Genomic DNA, 19,763 nt, shown 5'->3' with positions numbered 1-19,763 from the left:
GCCCTCGCTCAGATTGTAGGCCCCGCCCTCCCCGCCTGCCCTCAGATTGCAGGCCCCGCCCTCTCCCGCCTCGTCCTCGCTCAGATTTGTGGGCCCCGCCCTCCCCGCCTGCCCTCAGCTTGCAGGCCCCGCCCTCTCCCGCCTCGTCCTCGCTCAGATTTGTGGGCCCCGCCCTCCCCGCCTGCCCTCAGCTTGCAGGCCCCGCCCTCTCCCGCCTCGCCCTCGCTCAGATTGTAGGCCCCGCCCTCCCCGCCTGCCCTCAGCTTGCAGGCCCCGCCCATTTCCAAGCCGGCAGTGACGTGTCCCGCCCCTCCGCCGCGGGATTCAAACTCCCGGAAGCGGTGTCCGGGCTGGAGAGTTGTAGGGGGTCTGACGCAGCGGCGCGAGCGCTGTGTTTGGTCTCAGGTACTGAGTGGCCCCGGCCCCGGCGGGGGAGGGTGGAGACGACAGCCGGGGCCCGCAGCCCCAGGGCCGGACTGGACCGCACAGGAGGCGGCGTCGGTGGGCAGATCACGGCCTCGGGACTCCGTCTCGGCTCGCTGGAATACATGCTCGTTTCCTGAGAGACACCACGCTGGGTGCCAGCCGACCTCGACCGTCATCCTTTCGATTCCTTTCAACTTTGCGGTATTATCACTTCCCTAACAGAGGCATCGAGAGGCCAGAGACCTGACGCAGGTCTCTCGTGAATTCGGCCTTTTGCTATTAGCAAGCGCTTCTCTCTCTCTCTTTTTTTCCTCTTTCCTGACCTCCTCCCCCGTAGACAATTGGTGTGATTTACTGAATGGCAATGCTTCTTTGGTCTCTTCCTGACCAGAATGTCTTAGGTCCCTCCAGTCCAGTCAGTAGGAGATTTCCGAGCATCTGTCTTTCAGCTCTTGGATGACCAAAAAAAAAAAAAAGTAATAATAAAATACAGCTCTTTTGAACAATTATTGGCTGAAAAAAATGTTGGGAGCAGGTATAAGTGACTACTAGCTTGTGTATGTGTGGTGAATTCTGTGGCCCTTCTTAGAGTTAAGAGGGGGCTTCCTGGAGAAGATGCCTCTAGGACTGCTGAGTTCCTGAAGAGAACTTTATGGATGAATGGAGTAGAAAGTACTGGGAAAGGAAGGTGGTAGAACTGGGTGGGAGCAGGGTTGCAGGTGGGGAAGAGTGGGCTAGGTCGGTCTAGACCAGAGTCAGGAACCCTAGTCATTTAGGCGGCCTCTGCAAGAGTTAGGGAGCAAATGTCCTGAGGGTTCTTTCAAGTTCTGTTGATCTGTATGTCTTCCATTCTTGTCTCAATGACTTGGTAGTTTCCTTTCTGCCAGTCCAGGGTATCAAGTCCTCCCTGTGACATCAACAGAATCCCAGGGAGAAACTTTTGTGGTAGCAGGTTCCTGAGACATAATAACTGCATTTGCCTCAGTGGAGTGGACTAGCTGCCTTACTTAGTTTTTGACGGGATGATGGGCAAAAATCGAGGGTGAATGCTTTGATATAGACTTTATTCGACTTTGTCTATACAGTTCTATTATTTTTAGGCTGATTTCACGCAGGATGACCTCACACTGACCACCCTAAGTGGATCTCCCTGTTTCTGTTGGTAGCTTTTATGACTGTGATTATTTCCCCTTAGTGTTTATTAGTTTGAGACTATGTGAATCTGTGTTTCTGTTGTTGTAGTCTTTTGCCTGCCTCACTGTCCTGAAGGCTTCCCCACAGCAGAGACTTGGGTGTCTCCTCTTCCTCCTGTTGCTTTAACCAGCTTATACCCAGTCCCTATTGGGTTACCTGGTAAATAGGCTTTGTAGTAATTTGTTGTTGTTGTTTGTTTAAACAGTTCTCTGCAGCGCAGGCAGCCCTCAAACTCCATATGCAAATGAGACTGTCCTTGAACTCCTGGTCGTCTTTGCTCCACTAACTGAGTATTGGGATTATTGGCATGCACCCCCATGCCTGGCTCTGTAGTAATTGTTGAATGCATTAATGGTCTCTTTTTTTATATTCCTTAATCACACTGCCATCATTTTTATCTCAGGACATACAAGGTAGAAAATGTTTGTTTGTTTTTAATCACTTTATTGAAGGGCTGTTTTATACACTATTTGTACAGTGTATTTTACTATACATTTGGCTGCTAGAGTTTGTATTATACATTTGCTTCTAATCTGTCATCTAGTACTATTAGCAGATATGAAACATGTCCTTACTTCTGTGACTCCTTAATTCCTTTTCTTTTTCTTTTTCTTTTTTTTTTTTTTTGAGACAGGGTTTCTCTGTGTAGCTTTGTGCCTTTCCTGGAACTCTCTGTTGCCCAGGTTGGCCTCAAACTCACAGAGATCCGCCTGGCTCTACCTCCCGAGTGCTGGGATTAAAGGCGTGCGCCACCACCGCCCAGCTAATTCCTTTCATCCCCAAATCTCAGTATTATACCTCTTTTTCTATAAATGTCTCATGTTGGATTTCCTCACTTCTTCCCGCCGTACTCTCAAAAGGCTATTAAGATAGAGTTCAGTTAGACATACCTTCTAAAACAGAGGACACATGTTAATGACTTATAATGCCCATAAACTCAAAATTAGATTACTACCAGCTTTTTATTCTTGGGTATATCTCCTTGAAAGTATGAGGTTTGGGAACCCTTCCATTGATTGTAAACAAAATCTTTCTGTTAGTTTACAGAACATTGCCAGGCATAGTGGTGCATTTCTATAACCCCAGTACCTGGGAGGCTGAAGCAGGACGATTGTGAATTCAGTGCCATTCTGGTTACATAGTGAGTTCCAAACCAGCCTGGGCTATATCAAGAGATCTACTCTCAAACTGAGATTTTTTTAGATCATTACAATGCCCCAGAAATCTTCCTCAGTTTTCTTTCTGGATCCCACTGATTTGTATAAATCACTTCTTTTTAGAGGAAAATAGGCTATAAGGCCTCTTCTAGACCTGAAATATAAAAGTTTAAACTCAGGCTTCAATTGCAGTTGAATTTAAAAATTGTATTTATTTATTTTTCACAGCTCATTTCAAAGATGTCTTCCAGAAGTCCCAAAGATTTAATTAAAAGCAAGTGGGGGTCAAGGCCTAGCAGCTCCAAATCGGACACCGCATTAGAGAAATTTAAGGGAGAAATCGCAGCCTTTAAAACATCCCTGGATGAAATCACAAGTGGGAAAGGAAAAGTGACTGATAAAGACAAATGCAGACTTTTGGAGGTAAGTGGCCGCAGAGTCCTTTAAAGGTGCATACATTCTGGAAAGCAGTGCATTGGGCTTTCTGATGCTGCAGTCTCATTCTTCCCGTGTCCTTGTTTGACCTGTTCTTTCTAGTTCTAGGAAGTTAGTTGATCTTGAATTTGGAATCTTAAATTCCTACTTTGATTTTACCAACCTTTAGACATACTTTATTGTTAATTCGCTCTTTTAAAATGTTACTGAGTATGTGTTTTTAGATTATCAGATATTAAGTTGTTTCAGAAATAAGACATCGTGATGAATAGTTTTGTACCTTTAATATAATGCTGTGATCTTATGATCTGTTTTTTTTCCTTACTATAAAAAGATTTACCTTATTTTATGTGTATGAGTTTTCCCTGCAGGTATGTATGTGTACCATATGTGTGCCTGGTGCCTGCAGAGGTCAGCGGAAGGTGTAGGATCCTCTGGAATTGGAGTTTGGATGGTTATAAGCTATGATATGGGTGCTGGGAACTAAATATGGTTCCTCTGCAAGAGCAACAAGTACTCTTAACTGCTGAGCCAACTCTCCAGACTCAGACCCTTACATCTTTTGTTGTTGTTTTGTTTTGCTTTTTCAGATAGGTTCTCATGTAGCCCAGGTTGGTCTGGAGCTTGAGCTGTTTGGCTGAGGATGACCTCAAACTTCTGGTTCCCTCCTCCACCTTTAAGTGCTGTGATTATAGCATGTGTCATTGCACTTAGTGTATTCTTTCACATATTGAAACCAAACTAATAAACTAATCTGGCATTCATCATGAAACTTTTTGCTTATTTATCTTAATTGCATTAATATTCTTTTTTTTTTTAAAGATTTATTTATTTATTATGTATACAGTGTTCTACCTGCATGCCAGAAGAGGGCACCAGATCTCATTACAGATGGTTGTGAGCCACCATGTAGTTGCTGGCAATTAAACTCAGGACCTCTGGAAGAACAGCCAGTGCTCTTAACCACTGAGCCATCTCTCCAGCCCCAACATTAATATTTTTGATAAAAATTTGTTATACAATATCAGTCTGTTTTGTGTTGTTACAACACAATGCTACAGACTAGGTAATTAGAGAGAGAGAGAGAGAGAGAGAGAGAGAGAGAGAGAAAGAAAGATTGATTTAGCTGCAAAGTCCAAAAGCACAGAGCATCTGGTAAGGGTCTTTAAGCTATGTCATCACATGAAATAAGGCCAGGCAAGCATATGAGGTGTATGGGGGACCAGGGCATATGAGGTATATGGGGGACCAGGGCATATGAGGTATATGGGGAACCAGGGCTGAGTTCATTTTAACTGATAAGTGACCCATGACAGCTCTGTGAATCCACTCATGGGGTTGTACCCTCATGACCCCATCGCCTCTTACATTGGTACATTGAGGGTTAAGTAAATTTGAGGAATCATATTCAAGCCATAGCATGCTGTGTTTAAGATTGTAAAACATACCGGCTTTCTGTTTATAACTTTTTATTGGCTGGTTAACTTGGAACTGTATGGTACTCCATGCTTTTTGGGATACTGGAAGAATACTGTGCCATTCTCACACCTTCTCTTTACTATATACAGTTGAAGAGAAAATATTTTCTCAAATATTTTGTGATTTTATTTATTTATTTATTTTTGTTAGTTCACTAAATTAAAAAAGAATCTATGCACTTCAAATACCCTGAATTGTTTATCAATTTCCCAGTACTAAATAGTGTTCAGGTTTCCTTGTAAGTGTTTAGAAACCCATTTTAATCGTTCATATTGGCTGCCCTGTTAGCCTGTTCGTTCTGACGATTCTTTTTACCCTTCTCTCGTCTCTTTTCCTCTTTTGCCGCAGTAATGTGATAAGCGTTGACTTAGCCTCCTCCCACCACCCTTGACACAGATGGGTCTTCCTCTGTGTCTGCCTCTTCAGTGTGTGTACATGCTAACTAGAGCACAGCTGCCCTTAACGTAAGGGCTGTCCGAGCATAGCACTGAGCTTTATAGCTTGTATTTTGGGTCCTGATATCATAAAATCAAATTTGATATGTAGTAAATACTTCATAAATGCTTCATAAATGTATGGAAATGCATTGTTTAGCTGGATGCTTGACTTGGCTGAGTTCTAAGAGTCTTCTTAGTTTCTATTTAGAAAATTCAAGTTCTTGAAGCTGAGAGAGAGAAGAACGTTTATTACCTCACAGAGAAGGACAGAGAAATACAGAGACTCAAAGACCAGCTAAAGGCCAGATACAGTTCTTCCTCATTGCTTGAGCAGCTGGAGGAGAAAGCGAAGGAATGTGACAAGAAGCAGCAGTTGCTGGAGTCCTTATCCAAAGAGACAGATGTCCTGAAGAAGCAGCTGTCCGCCACAACCAAAAGACTTTCTGAACTGGAAGACAAGGCCTGTACCCTCCATCTGTCCCAGGTGCCAAGACTTTCTTCAGAGCTTTTTCCTGTCTGCTATAGTTTATAGTTCTTATGAAGAATAATGAGTTTTTTAATGTCTGTGAAATGATGTAGAACCTTAGTGCACCTACACATCACTTCTTTTTGGTTTTTTTAGTTGAGTCTTCTTCCATCAATTAAAAACAATGCAGTTCCCGCACTCCCACACTGTTGTTTCACCCAGAGGAATATTCAGAAGACAGTCCGTGCTGTAGCTACAAAAGTCAAGGAAGATTTTGCTGAGATTTTATTTCAGTAGTTTGTATTATATAAACATTAGGTTTAAGTTTTAGGGTTAGTTTTCGTATTTGAGATAAAAAGTTATACCAAATAGATTTTCCCTAACTGCACATACATTTCCTCTCCCTCTTGTTTGAGAGGAACTGTGTCATAGAATGAACAAGGATCTGTGTAAAAATCATCTGAGTCTCCATCTTGATTTTGCCAGCTGATATCATGTAACGCTGAGTGATTCCCTCAGCCTCTGGGGGAATGAGAGACAGTGTTAGAGCTAGCTGGTCAGTCTCCTTTTATAAGCCTTGATTTCACATCAGTAAAACCGGGCTAAGAGCACTGATGGTGCCCTATGATAATGATTGACAGGTGCCTTGCAGAAAGCCTAGAATATACTAAGTGCTTACCTATTGGCCAAACCTTTGGTTCTTTTGGCATTTGAATATTACTAACAACTAGTAATACTGTCCATAGAAGGACAAGTTTGAGTTGTAACTTCTCAGTGGTGGAGTGCTGTGTTGGTTACTTCTCCTGTCGCTGTGTTTAAGGGAGGGAGGTTTGTTCTGGCTTATGGTCTGAAGGGATCGTTCTGTCATGATGGGGAAGGCCGCAAGAGCAAGAGGCCAGATGGTTACTCAGGAAGCAGGGGGAGAACAGGAAGTGGAGCCCTGCCTTTAAAGCTTCAAGGCTGACCCTAGTGACCCACATCCTCCAGCAAGACTCCACCCCTAAAGGCTCTTCAGCCTTCCCAAACAACCCCAGCGCCCACACAGGACTTTCTTTATGGATGCTTAAGAAAAACACCCAAATCCCCCAAACCCTGGAAAGCAGGATTTTTAGAGTCTGCTGGTTAGTCTGGGATTATAGCCACCTGGTTTTCCTCTGTGGAAGAATGAAGAAAGGGGAGCTGTTATGAAAGTATGTTTTGAGTTCCATGCAATCTATTTGAAATAATATTACTTATTAATATTATTATAGTCTCCCAAATCTGAAACTTTTTGAATGTTATTAAGTGGAAAATTTCAAACCTGACCTCACATAACTGTTACAGCCAGAATCCAGGCACATTAAATGTTTTGTGTAAAATTGTCTACAGGTTATGTGTACATGAAACAAATGGCCTGGCAGTGGTGGTGCATGCCTTGCACTCGGGAGGCAGAGGCAGGCAGAGCTCTGAGTTCGAGGCTAGCCTGGTCTAAGTGAGTTCCAGGACAGCCAGAGCTATACAGAGAATCCCTGTACTAAAAGAAGAAAGAAAAAATGAATTTCACACTTAGAGTTTAGTCCCATCCTGTTTTAGTTTAGGAATACTCAACCTATACTAAACCTTTTAATCTTTGACAGTTTGGTTTATTTCTTTGAAATAGCCTAGTTGTTTGACTCCTTTTGGTGAAAACTCAGTGGGCTATTTATATGCACTAAAGGTTGTTCTGGGGATTGGGGATCCAAAAACTCTCAGAGTAAAATTAGGTCTGAAGTCTCAGGGTTTAAAGATCACTTAGGACAGGGGTTCCCAACCTTCCTAATGCTGCCACTCTTTAATACAGTTCCTCATGTTGTGGTGACCCCCAACCATGAAGTTATTTTTGTTGCTACTTCATAACTAATTTTGCTACTGTTAGGAATCATAATGTAACTATTTCTGGAGATGGAGGTTTGTCAGAGGAGACCCACATGTTGAGAACTGTTAGCTTAGGCGCATTCCCAGGGAATTTAATTCTGTCCGATGTCCCTTGGTAATTCTCACCTGGCTTAGTACAGAGGTGAGTTTGGGATGCCTGGAGAAATATTTTGTATTTTTATGGAACTAAATATAATGAAACTTGTATTGTTAAGTGGATGGTGCTAACTAATATCGGGTTATTTACAGAGCATGCCTGCAAACTGCTTCAACTCATCAATGAGTAGTATTCATGAAAAAGAAATGCAGCTGAAAGATGTAAGTTTTTTTGTTTTTTGGTTTTTTTTTGGTTAAACAATGGATAAAGAGGACTAATTCATATGTTCTTAAATTTCATAGAAATTGGAAGCATTAGTGTTATGATTTAAAAAAAAAAACAAAGCCGGGCGGTGGTGGCGCACGCCTTTAATCCCAGCACTCGGGAGGCAGAGGCAGGCGGATCTCCGTGAGTTCGAGGCCAGCCTGGGCTACAGAGTGAGTTCCAGGAAAGGCGCAAAGCTACACAGAGAAACCTTGTCTCGAAAAACCAAAAAAAAAAAAACAAATCTAATGAGATAGGAGAACTGAGGACTAATTCATATGTTCTTAAATTTCATAGAAATTGGAAGCATTAGTGTTATGATTTAAAAAAAAACAAATCTAATGAGGTAGGAGAACTCATTGTCAAGGGTATCTATAGACTAGAAAGTTCTAGAACTAAGCTTCCAACTATCTTAGCAGCATACTTTTTCACCCAAATCTAATTTGCCCAAATGGTTGCTCATTATAATGTAATTTAATTTATGCTTTTCTTTTTGTTTATCTATTTGTTATATATTCATTATCTTCAAGTCTTTCTCTGAGAATAGTTGGAAAGGAAATGTCTTGTGTATATTCAGTAGTTCTCTAGAATTAGACGTGAGGGTTACTTTAGATGTACCAGAAAGGTTTATTACTTCAAACTTACAAATGGACAAGTAAGTTTTGCTGGAAATTGGATAAACTGAGGGCACAGGACTTTTTGTATTTTTTCAGGTTTCAGATTAAATATGTGAAGTATGAAGTTGTTGATTTTAATTAATAGATCACTAGGTAGCTATTCTGATTACAGAAACATTACCTGTGTGTCTACAGGTGAGTCCACCCTGATACTGATAAGCATGCCCTTAAGATTCCTGTTTTATTTAATCTAGCAAGTGTCCCTTGAAGTCTATTTGACTTTCAAAAGAAGAATTTAAATATCTTGAGTGTCGATACCGGGTGCTATGGTACCTTTATCAAAGTATTTACCTGGAGGTAATTGAAATAAATATAATTTTAAAAGTTATTAAATAGGTTTTATTTTACAGTGAATTTGGCCTCTCTGCATACTATTACCTACTGATTAGATGCATGTATGTAGGTAATTTACCTTGTACACCTTTCATTTTCTCATTGTTTACTTCAGTCATGCTGGGTTTCCAGCCACTCCTTGAAAGGAATAGCTTTTCCTCTTCTGCTTCCTCTGGCTGGGCGCTCTGTTTACATGAGAAAGACTTACTCAAATGCAGTAAAATCTAACTCAATTCACCTTCAGGCTAAATCTAAACTAAGTGGTGTTTATCTAGATGGTTTTCTTGAAATGTAGATTTGGATTTAATGGGTCTGGGGTGGGGCTGTACCTCCTGCCTGCTGTTGCTGCTGGTCCCAGGAGCACACTTTTGATCATTCCTAACTTCTGAAGAGCTCCAGGCAGTTCAGGCCTGGTTTCCTGAAGATCTCAGCAAATCTTTGAGGAGGAGGAAAACTGTAGTTGGTAGACTTGGAGAGCAGGAAAGAGACATCTCACTTACTCCTCATCTACACTGACATGTTCGCCTTGTGAGAGCTTGGAAACTAATTCCATCTCAGAGTTCCCAGAGAAGTGCCTAAGGAGGCTTATCTTGTTAAGAATTAGTGTTAATAAAGTAAAATAAGCTTTAGAATGCATGTGTATGTTTCTTATTTTTCAGCCACCATTTAGGTTGGTCAGACAGTTTGAAATAATTACCTGGTGATAATTGTTAGATTTCTTAGGCATCTGAAAGACCCATAAAGGCAGAAAGGGAAGTGCATCTGACCTTAGGCAGGACCATGTTTATTGATGGATGGTTGAGCCATATGTCCCATAAATAAGGCGGTGCTCTTCTACTTCTGTCACACCTGATACAGATAGGCCACAGGGCCAGTGAAAGGTCCTCAGAGCTTTCAGCTACTGGCCAGTGGAGAATTCCAGAGTTCTCAGCCTATCTTAGCCAGTGGAAAGCTCTTGGAATCTTTGACCGATATGGCGATCCCCAAACCTAACTGGGGCTCCTCCAAGTTAAGTGTAATAGACTACCTTGTCCCTCGTAGCGTTTTACTGTGTGGCATGCATGTTTTGGAAGGGACATGAACTCACTCACATGGGTGATTGTGCCATACATCTCACAGCATGCGGGTGCATGAGAGAATGCCCATGGAAAAAGATAGGAGGCAGAAATGACTACCATGTGTTTATTAAGTTCCCTGCCTCAGTCCTTCCCTTTTGGAGTTGGCTTGCCTAGCTGGGAAGTATAATCTTTCTGCAGGAAGCTATCAGTAATGCCATAGATGTTGTCAAATATCAAAACTGTTATCATTTTTGTACAAACTATACCAACCAAATAACTAGCTGAAAACAGTAGGCATTTCCTGGTCTTAATGTTACAAAATTGGATTTTCAAGTGACTTAGAGAAGATGTGTAATTTTAATATTTTTTTAATTTAGAAAATATAAATTATTAGAAGAGTTCTACGAATGAGAATGAGCATCACTGTTATACTCTTTACCTAAATGTAACCGTTCATGACATTTTTAATCCCGTTTTTGTGTTTTTCTCTTACCTTTCACCTACACAAATACACAAAGTTCTTGTTCTGAGCCATTCAAGAGAGAGCTGCACATATCTGTAATTATTTAGCCCTACCTACATATGCATTTCTTATATCTTAAACAGGAACTTAATAAATTTAACATGGACACAATACTTCTGGTACCGTCCCTAATCCAGTCTTATCAATGAACTCACATGTTTTATTCCTCCAGTACAGCTTGCATTTTGATCTGTTTTGAAATTTTTATCCACAGAGTACTTAGCAGATCCCTGGCCAAAGGTGGAATGCACTTCCATGCACTTCACATTCTTTAAGGTCCATGTTAGTGCATGCCTCCTGTATGTATAGATAACACAAAGTTAGAAGGAATAGCTAATGTGATGATGTCTCAAAATTCAAACCCATATCAATGTTCAATGAGAGCTTTCTAATCTGATCATTGATAGTAGAAGAAAGGGTGGATGCATATAAAAGAATTGGAGAGAAAAGTAATGTTTGCCTTAGCTGGGTGACTTAGACCTATAATATTAGCTGCTTGAGAGGCTGTGGCAGCAGGATCTCAAGTTCAAGGCCAGGCCAGTCAAGGCAGAGGTAGGGGGCAAGAAGAGCTTACTTTGTTAAGTAACATCGCCATCGTGTGGCTTTTGTGAGTATTACCTCTTAAATCTTTTCTTTAAAAAGGTTTTTGTCTTTAATTACTGTTACATGTATATGTACATATAAATAATATAAATACAATTTGACGAGTTCATTTTTTTTTGAGACAGGGTTTCTCTGTGTAGTTTTGGTGCCTGTCCTAGATCTCGTTCTGTAGACCAGACTGGCCTCGAACTCACAGAGATCGGCCTGGCTCTGCCTCCTGAGTGCTGGGATTAAAGGCGTGCACCACCACCGCCCAGCTGATGAGTTCATTTAATGTTACCCATATGTATATGTTTTTAAGGTTCATCACTTGATATTGGATAGCCAGTTAGAGGGCTTATCTCTGGGAAAGACTGGTTCCTCCCCAACAATTGTCAATTGCCTGTAACTGAAATCTTAAATTTTTAGTTTATGTACTTGAGTAAAGTATCAACAGGTTCATTTGAAAAACATTGATGACCATCTAATGTAGATTTAAATTATTTGTACTGCTACTTCCTAAAGATGGACAAATATAAAGTTTGATAGAAAATTAGATGTCTTTACTATGTAATATTGTAATTTATAGGTAGTTAGATATGCACGTGTGCTCTCTGGGTCACACGGTATTCTTTTTTGTTTTGTTTGTTTGTTTTTTGAGACAGGGTTTCTCTGTATAGCCCTGGCTGTCCTGGATCTCCCTCTGTAGACCAGGCTGGCCTTAAACTCACAGAGATCCACCTGCCTCTGCCTCCAAGTGCTGGGATTAAAGATGTGTGCCACTGGGCCCAGTAATACTCGGTGTTCTTTAGAACTGAATTTGAGCATGAGCTGGAGGTCCTCATGAGGACTCAGTCCAGAGGAGCTTGGCCACTGTGAAAGAATGTTAGGCTTAAGGCATACATCACCATGTATGTGTCTCTTGGGACCCTTCACCCAAAACATTTAACATGCACATGGTATCAGGTTTGGATGTGCATGACCTTTTTGCACAAATAATTGTTAAGACGTATTTCCAGCCTCTCAGGGTCGTAGACCAAGAGGGGACAATTCTATCCTATTAGACTGAACAAGTGGATCGGATAGGAGTTGTAATCTCATTGTATATTTATATTGTGTTAGAATTTCTAGACTTTGTCCCCCTCCCCCATTAACAGCAGCTTCATGGTCTTACCTAGTTAGCTTGTTTATTTTATTTTATTTATTTTTTCATTTTTATCTTTGAAACAATGTCTCACTATATAGCCCTGGCTAGTCTCAAACTCATAGAGATCCTCTTGCCCATTCCCCTGCCTCAGTGCTAAGACTAAAGGTGTGTGCCACCACACCCAGCTATTTAGTTAGTTAGAGACAAGGCTGCAGCACATAGGCAGGCGGGTCTTCAGCTCAAGGTCTTAGCCTCGGTAGTGCTGGGGTTACAGGCTTCAGCCTGACCCTTCTGTAATTAATGTAGCTTTTTACTTGAACATGCCCTATTTTCAGTAGCAAAACTACCACTTTCCCTAGCAAAAAGGGGTGGAAGGTGGCAAGGGGGAGCAGTATGTGTTTTCTAGGAATGCCTGGGCTGCCTGACAGACTCCTTTTATTTTGATTTGGTTAAGTTTCCAAGAGTCAACAGTAAAGGATAGAGACTTAGAATCAAAGCTCTTTCTAGAAGTGAGATTGGAGCAGCTCATGTGTGCATCTGCCCCAGGAGCATTCTGGTTCCCAGGCACTGATATGTACATGAACACAAAGGAAGCTGTGTGTGGGAGGCGACATACAGACAGAATGAATCCCCTGGAAACTGACCCTCCTGTACTCTAAAGGGACATGCAGTAGCTGCCTGTGAGTAGTTTATAAGTCATAAGATATTGTGTGTGTTGGAAAAGATAATGTCATAAGGACTTTCTTACACATTTTACGATCTGGGCTTTTTATTCTGCTGTTGATTTTTCATTCACTCTAAGGCTCTGGAGAAAAATCAGCAGTGGCTTGTGTATGACCAGCAGCGAGAGGCCTACGTTAAAGGACTTTTAGCAAAGATCTTTGAGCTGGAAAAGAGAGCAGAAGCAGCCGCTGCTTCACTCCCACAGCAGATGAAAAAGATGGAATCAGAAGGTACTGAGCTATAAAAGGGCTCTTTTGGGATAAGCCTGACATTTTCCAACAGGAGTGAGTCATCAAATTTAGATTTTTTTTTATATAGATATGTGTTGTTAGAAAGTAAAATAACATCATGTCCTTTAAGCTTGAAGTAAGAAATAGCACTTGGCAAGTCTGTTTCCTTCCCCCTTGTTTCCAGGTATAAGAGGCCACAGGTGAGAGAGCCGTCCATCACAGAGTTAGTTCTGAAGTCAGGGTGATTTTCCCTACGTGAACACCTTTCCCCTTCAAAGTTCTTCTCAGTCCCTCCAGAGCTGACCTGGGTACCAGTTTCCTTTTTGGGGGGTAAATGGGTAGGATGATGGATTGAGATAAGGTTTTTCCACATAGCCCTGGCTAGTCTGGTACTTAAAATGTAGCCCAGGCTAGCTTCTAATTCAGAGCAGTCGTCCTGCCTCAGTCTCCTAAGTGCTGGAATTATAGGTGTGTGCTACTACACTTGACGTTAGTTGTCATTTTGCTTTGCTTGCCTTTGGCTCTTGTATCAGATCGAGGAGAAAGAACAGGCCTTGTAGATGATGCCTCAACCACTTAATCCTTGCTGTGAGCTTGGGTAGTTACCCATGATGCTGTCTCTGCCCAGTGTTCTACAGTTTCCCTTACACTCATTTCCCTGGCGTTAGACAACATCTCTTAGGAGGTGGGCCAGGAAGAGTCATATTTAACAGCTTATAAAGAAATAAGCTCGGCAGGCAGTGAGCTAGGAAGAAACAATCTATCATCTCAAATGCCAGCCATAACCCCCACCTCCTGACTCTTCATTTTGTAAGCTGAAGAAATGCTGAGGTCTCATTTGTAGGAATATGTTTGAAGTTTTAACTTCTTGGGATATTACAAAAATGCATTGTAATGTTGTTTGTTACAGTTTATTTTAAAGAGGAGAAGCAAAAATATGATCATCTCTTGGAAAATGCCAGGAAGGATCTTGAAGTTGAACGACAAACAGTAACTCAGCTGCGTTTAGAACTTGATGAGTTTAGAAGAAAATATGAAGAAAGTCAAAAAGAAGTTGAAGATTTAAATCAGCTGTTGAGTTCGCAGCGAAAGGCAGACATCCAGCAGCTGGAAGAGGACAGACATAAGACAGAGAAGATCCAGAAGCTCAGGGAGGAGAGCAGTGTCTTCAAGGGAAAACTGGAAGAGGAGAAGAGGAAGTCTGAAGAGCTCTTATCTCAGGTGAGCCAGCCACCGAGGTCTCTGTTCTTCAGATTTCAACCAAGGGTCAGGGAACCCAGGCCACCCGGGAGTCAGCAAGGAGCAGAACCAGTCCCTGCCTCCTTTGGGCATTCATAGTCTAGCATGGAAGCAGACCACGAGTTAGTCCCTAAATAAACAGATAGGCCAAGGAAATTAAAACAAGATGATGTGAGAAGAAGAAACGGGCTGTGGCATTTAGAGACTTGATGGTAGGATCCTGCACAGTGACTCTGGGAATCCTTCCGTGGAGGACACCACACATGTGAAGGCCTGAGTGAAGAGGTAGATTATGGGGAAGTAGAGCAGTGAGAGGAATCCAGTGGATTCCTAGGCTGTGCTCATGAGTGTGCTGATGTGCTCAGATGAATTCCCAGAGTCCCTTAGAAAGAACACAGAAACCCATAGAAAGAACAGTGTTTGGAATTCACAGCTGGACCGTAGACAGAGTACATGCCTGCAGCAAAATGCTTGTCTCCTCTGACTCACACAATGTTCACTAGTCAACTTTTGTGTGGGGCAACTGAGAAGTATGAAAGCGCTTTGTCAACTGAGTAGATGCCAGTAGAGGTTATTGCTACTGAACTGTAATTTTATCATCCTGCAGAAGTTGAGAGCCAAGGAAGAGTCAGTGATCCTAATGTTCTCTTCCTTCATCTTCACGTTGCTAAACTTTGACCTGTAGGTGTGAGGCGTGACATTTGGGAAAGGTTAAACAGCTAGAAGGAAATTTTACTTCCCTTTTTGGCACATCCCTCTTTGCTATCCTACCCAAGCCTCCAGGGAAAGGGGTGTGGCCACACAGAGCAGTGTTCCTCACTCAGTCTGACTGCTCAGGGAACTCTCATTCTGCTTAAGTGGAAAGCCTCAAATAACCAGCTGGGATGACTCATCCCGCTCAGTAGTTGTTGTCCTAGTTAGAAGTGGGACTTGTGATATAGTTCCTTGTCGGTCCCAGGTCTAGTGAGGAGAGGCAGGTGTGATAATGCTGGCTGTCTTTGCATCCTCCAGGTCCGAATTCTCTACGAGTCTCTGCTAAAGCACCAAGAGGAGCAGACCAGGGTAGCTCTCCTGGAGCAGCAGGTACTTACTGGGGATGCTCGGAAGTCCATTCAGCTGGTAAAAAAACAGAACTTCCCTGGTATTTATACTGTTCTATGGAGAACGACTTGAAAGTTATTGAACAAAATGGTTTTAAAAGACTAACACACGTTTTCTTAGAGACTCTGTACCACTCACATATTCTATAACTGTTCTTAGTCTAAACCAGATTCTTTTGTTTGTTTTTCTGTTTTTTTTTGTTTTTCAAGACAGGGTTTCTCTGTGTAGCTTTGGTGTCCGTCCTGGATCTCGCTCTGTAGACCAGGCTGGCCTCGAACTCACAGAGATCTGCCTGCCTCTGCCTCCCGAGTGCTGGGATTAAAGGCGTGCGCCCTAAACCAGATTCTTAAAGGTGTGGTGGCAGTTTTCCTGACAGGTTGGCTTGGGCAAATGTTGCTCTTCCATGGCTGTAGTTCCTACTCTAGGCTAACAGGGTCTCTTCCTAGGTCACCCTGTGAGTTCAAGCAGAGTGGACACCATTTATTCTCACAATGTATAGTAGAATTTCTTAATATATTTCAAACCAGGGAGTAGCCATCTCCCACCCCCCACCAAAAATTCCAAGAATGTGAAGGAATAACTCCAGCAACTTCTTAAACTGCCCTCCACTCATCCATACCTTGGCTTTGCTAGTTCATAAAGCAGCTCTTTAGCCATAAACTTCATTTACTAATAATCTTGATATACTCAGATGAGTTCTTTTTTTTTTTTCCAGAGCTGAGGACCGAACCCAGGGCCTTGCGCTTGCTAGGCAAGCGCTCTACCACTGAGCTAAATCCCCAACCCCACTCAGATGAGTTCTTGATAAGCAGGTCCAGCAAGTATTCTCTTGTGCTGATAAAGAGTAAACAGTCAATGAAGAGAACTAGGTGTGGTGATATTTTATCTGTGTCCCCCAATAAAATTTATCTGAGGGTCAGAGAAAAAGCCAGCCACTATATTAAACACAGAAGTCAGGCAATAGTAGCACACGCCTTTTTTTTTCTTTTTTTTTCCCGAGACAGGGTTTCTCTGGGTAGTTGGTGCCTGTCCTGGATCTCGCCCTGTAGACAAGGCTGGTCTCGAACTCACAGAGACCTGCCTGGCTCTGCCTCCTGAGTGCTGGAATTAAAGGCGTGTGCCACCACCACCCGGCTTCTCTCAGCTTTTTTTACCCCAGTATTTGGCTCTGGGCTTTTATTAATAAGACCGTTTAGTAATTCCCCTACAATTGGGCAGGATCTACCAATTCTAACTGCCTTGTCCTTACATATTCCAGATGCAGGCATGTACTCTAGACTTTGAAAATGAAAAACTTGACCGCCAGAATATGCAGCATCAACTGTATGTGATTCTTAAGGAACTCCGAAAAGCAAGAAGTCAAATAACACAGTTGGAATCCTTGGTAAGTTTTGAATGGCTAATATAAAACTTATTCTTCATTCTCTCTTTGGTACCTCTCCACTGATGTGTCAGCTCAGTTCCCAAACCAGTAATACAGCCTGAAATGAACTTATCTCAAGTCCTGTGGAGTACAACATCAATGCAGGACTCAGAAGGCGGGGCCATATGAAGCTCTTGCTCATAGTTACTTTACTGGTGTCTGGGATCATCTCCTACCCAGGTTGGGCACTGCCATTCTAGAGATGTCCAACAGTACTTTGCATAGAGGGCAGAAGGTAGAAAATAGGGCATCGTGGCATTCCTTTTTCATATTTCTAATGAATTTATGTGCATTTATGTGTCTGTGAATGTGCCCAGATGTCCCATTAGTGCACATTTATATATTGTCCTTGAACTGCAGAACATTTGGAAATGGAGAAATATTATAAATATAACTCCTAGTTTCTAAGAGAGAGGAGAAAAAAGCAATTGTTAAAGTAACTTATAACTTGTATGTTAATTAAATAAATATTTTTATAATGTGCTATAAAATATGAATGTTTAAGCTTTCTTGACTATTCTAAATTCTCTTTAAAGAAATGAAAAAGCCAAGTCTCAAAGGTATGTAGCATCCTGGTCATCTGTGTATGTAACCTATTTGAGCTACTAAAATTCTCTGCTGCTGTCCGTTCTGTGTAGGATTTCATTTCTGTTCCCTTTTCTGCATTATGATTTTACTCCCCAGGGTGTGAAACACTCCCCAACGAACATCTCCATCTTCCCACTTCAACCTCCTGGGTGGTGGGAAATTTGTACTTAATTTGCTTCTGTTTTACATGTCTGGCAAATGTATACACACTCTTGAAAATGTCATGATAAATCCCATTATTTTTACACTGAATTTAAAAAAGTAATTTTTTTTTTTTACATTTGACTCTGTGCCTTAAGCACAGTCTGTCTATATGAGCACTAACTCACTACTTTCCTGAGTAATTACATTACCCAAATTATTCATGACTACCTTATATGTTACCATTAAAACAATAATGAGCAGAAATCCAAATAAGCTCTCTGCAGGGCTGAAGCATGCAGAGGGTGCAGAAAGCAGTTGAAACTGCCCAGCACTCAGTCTTCCGTTCAACCAGTGTTCATTTGAAATTTGTTTTGCAGAAGCAGCTACATGGGTTTGCCTTCCCAGAGCAATCATTCCCACTCCAGAGAGAGCCTGAAAACAGAGTGAAAGGTACCTCACCTAAAAGCCCCACTGCTGCACTCAACGACAGCCTGGTGGAATGTCCCAAGTGCAGTGTACAGTACCCAGCCAATGAACATCGAGACCTGCTCGTCCATGTTGAATACTGCATGAAGTAGCAGAAGTGTTCCTGCTTCTGTACTGAACAAGTCTACACTGTATCCTATGTTTGTTTATGGGCACTTTGAATCACAGATTACATTTCTTGTATAAGAAGCTCCCTGTCTGCCCTTGGCCTCTGGCATATGAGGGCATCCTTACATTTTTCTGGCCACTTTACATTTTCCTTGGTAGTGATACCTCCCTGAGTTGCTTCATCATCAGGCTGCAGCGAATGTGGTGAGCAGCGGGTACCCAGACTACTAGCACTTCACACTGTTCTTCTAACTAGCACTTCACGCTGTTCTAGATTCAATGAACAAGAGCTATTTGGGTTATTGATTACGGCTTAAAGCTATTGGCCAGCAAGCAAATATTTTATGCTTTGGGGGTTTTCAGAGAATAAGAAGGTAATTAACCGCATCTCTTACCGTGCTGATCCTTTTTATGTAAATGCTTGGTATACTGACACTTCCAATTTGATACCTCTTGCTATTGTCGAACGGTTACTAGAAAAATCAGGGAGTTTTGTAATCTTTATTGCTGTTAACTCTTCTAAGCACAAAGCAGGTTTTGTTTGAAGAATGCCTTTAAGTAGCTGCACATTTTCACACAATAACTTTGACTTAAATTTCAGTAGCACAGGTCAGTTCCCTAAAATGCCAAAATGAACAAAACAAAATTATCTTGCCTCCTCATTCAGTTTGCAGGTATTTTATTATAGCTTGATGGGTTTTTGTTTTTTGTCATTCTCAGAGATAGGTGAGCAGTGTAGTTATCCAATATTTGTTTTCTGAATAGATTTTTTTATATATGCTTCATGTAAACCAAAAGGTGTTATTTCTTCAGATTTTCTAACTTGCTTAAACCTGAGCTACTGTTAGCAATATGAAGGAGGAAATAATAAAATTATTTAATAAGTTCATGTCTACTATGTATGTATGTACATATATATTCTTAAGATCTCTAGTCACAAAGTGGTATTGGGGTTCTGGATTGACACACATAAGGTGACGGGAACTGAGAGACACCAGAGCCATGCTGTGAGGGAGGTAAAGGAGTTGGAGGTGTCTCTGCCGATCAGGCTGCAACTCTTAATAAATCCTTTCTGAGCTGTTTGTTACAAAGGCAAAGCAACAAGCCTGTGAAGGAATGTGTGATTTTGGCTTTTAAATTTGGGGGGCATAAAAATTGTGCAGATTTGTTAATGTAAATAAAATTTTGCCTTCAGAGTTAATAATCCCATACGCCTAGTATCTTCAACCTCGGTTGGACGAAAGATAGAGAAGTCCTTTTCAGTTAGATAGCTCTTACTCTGACCCACAGTGCTATGCCAGAGGCCACAGTATTTCATTCTAAATGTGTGCTGTAAGAAGAGGTTTCCCAGCCGGGCAGTGGCACACACCTTTAATCCCAGCGGGAGGCAGAGGCAGGCGGATCTCTGTGAGTTCGAGGCCAGTCTGGTCTACAGAGCGAGATCCAGGACAGGCACCAAAGCTACAGAGAAACCCTGTCTCAAAAAACAAAAAATAAAAAAAGAGGTTTCCCTTCGCAACTTTTCAGAAAGCCAGGCATTACCTTGAGTTTTG

General features: G+C 41.8%; 1 protein-coding gene across 3 annotated transcripts; it reads left to right on the top strand.

Annotated features, from left to right (window-relative positions):
• Positions 1–300: 300 nt before the first annotated feature.
• Positions 301–19,343, top strand: Cep55 (centrosomal protein 55). Of its 3 annotated transcripts, none has more exons than XM_052713581.1 (9): positions 301–627; positions 3,006–3,200; positions 5,337–5,612; positions 7,737–7,805; positions 12,971–13,121; positions 14,032–14,342; positions 15,372–15,443; positions 16,720–16,845; positions 17,421–17,983. In XM_052713581.1, exons 2-9 carry the CDS (start codon positions 3,018–3,020, stop codon positions 17,424–17,426), a joined length of 1,194 nt encoding a protein of 397 aa, XP_052569541.1. In that variant the 5' UTR covers positions 301–627; positions 3,006–3,017; the 3' UTR covers positions 17,427–17,983. The 3 variants fall into 3 exon arrangements, with proteins under 3 accessions (XP_052569541.1, XP_052569539.1, XP_052569540.1); XM_052713579.1 differs by lacking the exon at positions 17,421–17,983 and adding an exon at positions 17,994–19,343 and having other exon boundaries at positions 303–627; XM_052713580.1 differs by lacking the exon at positions 17,421–17,983 and adding an exon at positions 17,994–19,343 and having other exon boundaries at positions 339–405.
• The last annotated feature ends 420 nt before the right edge of the window (positions 19,344–19,763 follow it).

The sequence above is a fragment of the Peromyscus californicus genome, unplaced genomic scaffold (genome assembly GCF_007827085.1).
Source record: "Peromyscus californicus insignis strain IS unplaced genomic scaffold, ASM782708v3 Scaffold_4__1_contigs__length_199733344, whole genome shotgun sequence".
Taxonomy (NCBI): domain Eukaryota; kingdom Metazoa; phylum Chordata; class Mammalia; order Rodentia; family Cricetidae; genus Peromyscus; species Peromyscus californicus.
Note: the sequence above shows the minus strand (reverse complement) of the source record. Positions and strands in the feature narration are given on the sequence as shown.